This window comes from Lepidochelys olivacea, assembly GCF_965140295.1.
Source record: "Lepidochelys olivacea isolate rLepOli2 genome assembly, chromosome: 6".
In the NCBI taxonomy this organism is placed as follows: domain Eukaryota; kingdom Metazoa; phylum Chordata; order Testudines; family Cheloniidae; genus Lepidochelys; species Lepidochelys olivacea.
This window is the reverse complement of record NC_140416.1, coordinates 88519500-88526889: the sequence shown is the minus strand read 5'-3', so window position 1 is coordinate 88526889 and position 7390 is coordinate 88519500. Positions and strand designations below refer to the sequence as shown.

The window sequence follows — 7390 nt, the reverse complement described above, 5'->3', positions numbered from 1 at the left end:
GGATCAGTGGCACAATCTCCCCTTGAATTTTGTGCTTGTGTGCCAGAGACAAAGGGATTAACAGAAATGATCAGACGAAGACACTAGTTAGTGTAGAAAGGAGACCTAGAGGGGGTAGGTCACGGTACAACTAACGCAGAAGCACAAACAGCCTCCAACAGGATAAAAGGTCCCCTCCTCTGTAATACTGCATGACTCTGGGCATGGGGCCAGCAGTTCTGTCTCTGCCAGAGCTCAGGGGGGATGGAGCAGGGCTCTCTGTTCCCTCCAGGTCACTGGAGGGGAAGTAGTGTTGGCAGTAGATGGCATATGGGAGAAGCTCACCCTGTTCTGAGGCAAAAAGAGGCCTTCAGTTTCCTGACTCATGCCAGAGTTAAAACCCACAGGCCGTAAGTACTCTCTTCCCCACCCCTAGAATTAGCAGAGCAAGTGGGGTTCAGCCTGGGCCATTGCCCCTTCATGGTATCCCCTTGGGAAGAGGCCCTACCTCACTGCTCCCCAAACACCAGTGCTAGAGCCAGCAGTTTGCTTTGGCCTAGGCTCCATGCCCATTCCCTGTCCTCTCTTTGAGGGGGAAGTTTTCCTAGGTGTGGTTTGGAAGAGCTGGAGAGTTACTGATTTTCTTGGACAGTAAGTGATGTCCATTCTCACGAAGCAGGCCAGCCTAGTGAGTTGGTGAGACTAGGCTGGGACTGTATGCAGGGAGGGGTTTCCTGAAGAGGAAACAGGAGGGTTTTTAAACATTCTCTCCCTGGCATTTGGTCCATTGCTGTTTACCAGTAGCAGGCCTAGGGGATCAGTGGACTCTCTGAAACTTGCTGCCTTAAGCTAATACTGTACACTTGCTGTGAGGTTGATCCCCTTTGCTAAAGCACAAACTAGTAACTCCTGTTGAGGCTGGTGCTCATCTCCATGAGCAGCACCCTTCCAGATTCAATTGAGTGTGAGATCAGAGCCTGTAAGAACCTCCCTTTGTTTTTTTTTTAAGTTACGTTTATTTAGCAATAAAAGTATGTACATGTAAGAGAACCCCTCATTGACTCCCCTGTAGCAGGAGACATGCACAGAGCAGTAAGGGGCTACAAGCAGTGCTGCTCAGCGGCCTTCCTCGTCCTGCTCTTCACAGCAGCGGCACCAAAAAAGGGACAGACGAGAAGCAATCAGTCCACACGGCAGAATCTTCGGACAGAGACTCTCTCCGACAGCCGCGGTTAAAACAAGCGGGCACCGTAGCCAAACGTCTGTTTAATGCCCTCAAAGTAGTAGTGCTGCCACCCTTGCTTTGTTCTCTCCTCCTCACTGGAAGGGATGCCCTTCCCCTCCAAGCGCACTTCTGTCTCGCCGCCTTTATCAGTGAAGTTCAAGGTAACAGTTGCAAAGTGCCCTAGAAGAGCCAAAGGAAAATCTCCCCATCAGCACCATGCAATAAGGCACAAACCCTGGACAGCACAGCCACATCCTCACCCAACACTGCTGGTAAGAGCAGCACACCTGTCCCATCACCAGAGGGCACGGAATCCCTCCCAAAACCTTCCCCTGGTGCACACCCCTTCCCTCATGTCTTGTACGACACTTGCTTTCCTTCCAGGAGGAGGGAGTGTCCCCCTCAACACTGCTTGCAAGACTGCCAAAGGGGTTGCAGCAGACAGCCTTGAGGCAGAGCATGGTGCTGCTGCAGTGTTCCCAGTCCGTCCATCTGCCCAGGAAGCAACACAGCATCCGGACTCACTCAACTGGGAGAGGCCTGGGGTTACTGTGGGGTGTTACGATCACCAAGCAGATACTAGTGCAACCTAGAGAACCGCCCCCCTCCAGTCAAACCAGCCAATGTGCAGCCATGGCAGGATTCATTCAGTTACAGACAAGGGCTGGAACTCTGTAGTCTGGTTCTTCAGGCTACCTACCAGATGGCCAAGATTTAAATCTCCACTTCATAACAATCTGCTTCTCGGGGACCTAGGTAAAGAGAAAGGAATAAACAGGCAGCCGTTTGCCCTGCTAATCCCGCTCCATTCCATGTTAGCCAATGCTCAGAACTGAGCATGATCCAAAGCATCAGACTCACTTCAGAGACTCACAGAAAGCAAAACTAGAGGGAGAGGGACTCTTAGAGTCCCTATATCCTGTTATGTGAACGCTGGGCCCCGTTAGGCTGAAGCACTGAGGGGAGAAGAGACACTATTGCTACGGCAACACTGATTCAAAGTATTCTCCCCACCATATACAATCCTTATGGGGATCGAGTTCTGAATGCTCTATTAGGTGTTACCATAATGAGGCCCTAAGATCTAAGGCCCATTATGCTGGGAGCTGTACTAATATAATGAGACAGAGTCCCTGCCACAAAGAGCTTGCAAACTAAACAGACAATGAGTGGGAGAAGAGACAGAGGCAGAATGACTTGACCTTGGACTCGAACTTGCCCAAAGTCACACAGAGCCAGGAATAGAAGCCAGATCTCCCAGCTCCCAGAAATGAAGACGACCTTCATCAACAAGGGTGACTGTAGGAGAATGGCAGTCACAAGGGAAGGCGTTTCAATCAGGAAGATAGTTAAGGAGGCGAGTAGAGCCCTGCAAATCCACGGACATCTGCATCTGTGGATGCGGTTGTATTGTTTACCATCTTTACAGATCAGACGTGGATCCAAATTTTTGTATCCACGCAGGGCTGTAGAGATGAGGTACAGAGCAGACGGATAAAAGACTGCAGGGAAGGTGTAACTTGGCCACCAAGGCTCCTTCTGAACAAGATACAGTTGCACCAGCTGGTACTCACTAGATCAATGAACTTGCCGCTGACACTGCCATCTAGCAAGTGGAACTTCCCTCCTTTATCAGCCTCTATGATTGCCGGCGCATGGGTGAAAGCCTGGACCATCTGCAGAGAGACAGGCCTTGTGACATTGCAGGACTCATGTGACTGGAAGCACCACAACCTTCTCCTCATAACCTGCGCCAGGGACTCAAACCTGTTGGCAGGGGAGTTGCTGCTGCTGCTGAATGTCTCCCACCCCAGCACAAGAGCACCGAGCTCTCTGGAACAAGCGCTTGGCTGAAAGCTTAGGGTCTGCATTTTGAGGATGGGGATGGAGCAGTGTCTCCACTTTCTAGCCCATTTCTGAAGAGCTCCATGGGGATGTGGACCAAGGAAAAGCTCCCTCAGAGCCAGGAAAGCAGGATTTGAGCCCTGAGGCATGTAATGCCAGCACCCCATTAACAAAGTGTTTTCCCTGCTTCTCACAGGATGGGGGCCATGCCAGATCTATAGAGGGCCCCCTAACTCTCACTGTGCCCTTTCTAACAGTTTCTCCTAAGTGCATTTTACATTACTCCAAGACATTCTCATGTGATCTGATGATCCCCAATTAAAGCCTGGCTCTCAGGAAGCGGGATGTGATTTTCCAGAAACAGAACTGGGTACTGGGGCCTACAGAGACCCCACACGCTTATTGCCATAGGCAATGCCACCGCTAGGGCTGCTTCCTGAAGAGAGAGGACTGGAGGTAGGCTGGCATCGACAGCCTTGTAAACCATGCAGGGAGAGCGAACACTCGTAGATTGGCAGTTCCTGTGGTTTAACTCATCTACAGCAGCCAGCCTAGGAAAGTTGTTCAGAGACAGTTAAGTCCATATAGTAGAGTCCCTTGTCTAGTATGCCATTCCCCTTACCCCTGCCCCCCCACCAGAGCATAGAGAGAAACAGACTGTGTGCTTGAGATTACTTTCAGGAGGCCAGGACACTGCCTCCTCTACTCCTGAGCTGGCAAGAGAGTCAATACCAAGTGGTTTGTGGGTGGGAAGGTCTCTATTCCTCAGAGGTGGCATCTGCTGCCAAATCACTCCTGAGCAGCTTGAGTCTAAGCTGTTCTAATGCAGAAGTGTACTACTCCCAGCTCCTCTGGGCCCACCTCCCCGACCATGCTAGTTTACCTCCTGCGTAGTGAAAATTCTGTAGAGCTCCTCCGGAGATGTTAAGAAAATGTCCTTCAAACTGATCTTACAGGTGGGAATCTTGATGCCTACGGGGTTAGACTGAGGTGCTGCAGTGACAGTACTAGCAGTGGTCTAAGGAAACATTAAGAAGCTCAATGTTGAATTGTATCCTTTGTGCATACATAGCACTTTAGAAACATCTTATTTCCCAGAACCCTCAAATAAACGCCGTTGATCACACACTTAAAGGACAGGAATAAGCATCTTGGAAAAATTTGTTTAGGAGCTACCATGCTTCATGGAGTAACAAGAAGTTTTAACACTCAGCCTTGTTACTGACTATACTAGATTTGAGCTAGGGAACATCCCACATTGCAAATTCAAATACCCAGGCAAGCAATCACAGACTGCATCCATTGCTGAAGGTACTGTAGAGTCTAAGTAGGCAGCCTGACCTATCACACACACATCAGATGCATCTAACATGCTGCTCCTTTCTCCAGGACTTCAAGAACATCGATGGGATGCTTTATTTTACCTTGTGGTCTTCTGCCTTAGCTGCCAGCTGAGGAGCTGGCTCTGTTTGTTCCCCATTTACTGTAGGTAAAATCATGCCTTGGGTGAACTCTGGAAAGACAGAAATATGCAATGAACCTAGCAAAGATCAGGTCAATGTTTTAGCTGCTCAACATGCTGCAGGACACACAAGGCTGGAAAAGCCTGACCCTGGATTAAGGTCATGACTGGAAAGGTTGTACTAAACAGAACTTGAGTGCCTAATGTGAACTGGGAGAAGAGTGCAACAAACCCCTTGAGCGTGCACGGCCACCCATTTCAGGGAGATTTGAATTCTGTTTATAGGAAGTGCGTTCAGGTGGTCAAAAAAGATGATTGGTTTACATAAAAACAACTGCTGCAAAAATCTCAAGTTGTCAGTTCACCACAAATCCAGCTGGAACTAGATACAGTTTCTATGTATTGTTAGTATCCTGGAAAAGAGGAACACGTGACACACAGCTAGTGCCCCAAAGGAGTCAATGACAATTATATATAGAAAAGGAGACACCACATATTTCTTTGACAAGTTGAAAGAAGAGAGAGCCTGACTCCACCATACCACAGTAATGTCAGTCACTGTTGCCTCAGAGTCTCTCTCCTCCTTCACCTACACATGAACAATTGTACCGTCATCATAATCTTCTCAACAGCTGGGCTTCAACTCAGTTATGGATATGCTTAGCTTTACAGAGTGCCGTGGAACACCCAGTCTGTTTATCCCCCCAGGCTAATGGAGGTACAAGTGGATACAGTTACTAAGCTAAGCTAGAAAGCTTGGAGATCAGTTTACTGCAAAGACTTCAAAGAAGCCTCCTGCTCCGGGTCATCTGATTGCAGTTCAGCAATGAAAAGGTAACCATTACTGTAGCTTCCTGCTTCTCCCACTGAAGAACTCTGAGGTGGAAGCAACTCTCCCCCAGTCGCTATTTAGCAGCTGCAGGGGGGTTTCTCCCTCACGGTTATGTACCTGTTTTGAGCATGCTGATGTAAGTGCTCATTGCATTCCTGATCTTTTTCGTGCCCTCTTGCTTCATCAAGACCATTAAGTTGGTGTCAGGCTCATCTTTGGCAAGGCTGATGGAGACCTAAGCAAAACAGACAAGGGCCTGGTAAACAAAATCACACTCACATGGTCCTTTTAAGATGGGATTTAGTATCATAACTAATGCTTCAACCTGGAAAGCATTTCCAGAGGAAGCTATGAAGGAGCTTTAATAACTTTGTTGTAACTCGTTGCCTCATGTGCTACCCGTTCACAATAATTTCAGTACCTATTCAACTGTCTATAGCTGCTATGGCTCCACTTCTGACAAAAATCAGCATTGAAAACCAGATCTCTTTAAGCTAAAACATATACTGCCTATCTGGTAGAGGTGCAGGATAAACCTAGGTGGTCTACCAAAGAACAATGATGGGCTACATCCTTATAGGGCTGCTTTAGAGAGTTAAGATGGGAATATTTAGTGCTGTGAGACCCTTTGGTAATGAAGTGGCACAGTCAGCAGTATTAGCCATAACTGTGCTTACCTCAACTTCATCAACATCATTTTCATCCGAGAGGTTGGGAATCTCCACATGCCCCTTATACTTCACTCCCGACTTTGAGGTGCCTGTAGAGAGCAATTATACTCTGATTAAAAAGGCTTGTTTGGTTCAGCTTTCCTTGTTCTGACTGCTGCAGAGGGGCAACCTCATATCATTTCTCAGAAAAGTGACTTTCCTCTCAAATCCCCACCGACCCACTTTTGGGAAAGCCTTGGAAAACACTGTCCATAATCCTGTGCTAGACCCTTGCCCTGAGAGAAAACAGAGACTATGACTCACCTGTCCATGACAGCTTGATATTCCACTCGTAGAAAAATATCAGCTTCCCTTTGCGGTTGTTGATGGATGCTTCTCCATCCAGTTTACTCACTTCTGTCACTTCACAGGCCCCCTCCGCATTCTCCACTCTCACCGCCAGAAACAGAACTTTCAGCTTCTCTGTAGACCAATTAGAAGCATCCCGTTCAGTCCTGTAAAGATTGAAGTGGTGTATGAGCACTCCGGAAAATTTTGCTTTTGCGCCCCGCCCCACCTCCACCCACCCAATCTCTTTCCACATTCCCCTCCCTACATCAAGACCGGTCTCTGATGCCCTGTCCCACGCATCATCCCAGGCTCCCTTCGCTGAGCCTGCTGCTGCGGGGATCCAGTCCCTTCCCTTCTCCCACCTGGCCGCCCAACCCGACTCTCCCGCCCTCAGGCAGGCTGCAGGAGGAAAAGGGCTCGGGGCAAGATGCTCGCGCCCCGTGACCGACGGGTCAGGCCGTGCTCAGTGACGACCCTTGTCGTGGCCCCCCAACGAGGCACTGGGCGCCCCTGAGCGGGGGCCTCTGCTGCCCGCCAGTGCCGTGCACGCGGCGGGGCAGGTGCGGTGCTGCCCCCAGGCAGGGTCCCCACGCTCGGGAGCGGCCTCCCCCGCCTGCGCCTCTCCCGGCACAGGCCGGGCCGCCAGCGCGTCCTCAGGCAGCGATCGCTGCCGAGCACGGAGCGGCCTCCTGCGCCCGGCCTCGCTGGCCCGATGGAGCCAGGCCCCCGCGCCCGCTGCTCACCAGTGCCAGTTGTTGACATTGGTGGCGTCCGCCCGCTGCTCCACGATCCAGCGCGGGTCGCCCTCCCCCCACTTGGCCATCGGAGCCTCCGGACGCGCCGCCGCCGCCGAGCCCGGCTCCTCCGCGCCGCCCGCCTATGGAACCTACTAGAACCGCCGGCCGCTGCCTCCCGGCTTCCGCCGCCGGCACGCAGTCCTTCCGGTCCCCCGACACAGTCCGGCCGGGGCGGGGCCCCGACACCTTGGTTCCGGCTCGGGCGGGGCGCGCGGAGCGGTTTCCCTCCCTCCGCGTCTGGCCGTGTCG

The 7390-nt window shown here is 51.0% G+C and overlaps 1 protein-coding gene across 1 annotated transcript; it reads right to left on the bottom strand.

Annotated features, from left to right (window-relative positions):
- Positions 1-973: 973 nt before the first annotated feature.
- Positions 974-7312, bottom strand: AHSA1 (activator of HSP90 ATPase activity 1). The gene is made up of 9 exons (XM_084632773.1): positions 7088-7312; positions 6318-6508; positions 6021-6103; positions 5461-5578; positions 4474-4562; positions 3933-4067; positions 2779-2880; positions 1905-1956; positions 974-1384 (listed from the first exon to the last, which is right to left on the bottom strand). Exons 1-9 carry the CDS (start codon positions 7165-7167, stop codon positions 1212-1214), a joined length of 1023 nt encoding a protein of 340 aa, XP_084488899.1. The 5' UTR covers positions 7168-7312; the 3' UTR covers positions 974-1211.
- Between the last annotated feature and the right edge of the window lie 78 nt (positions 7313-7390).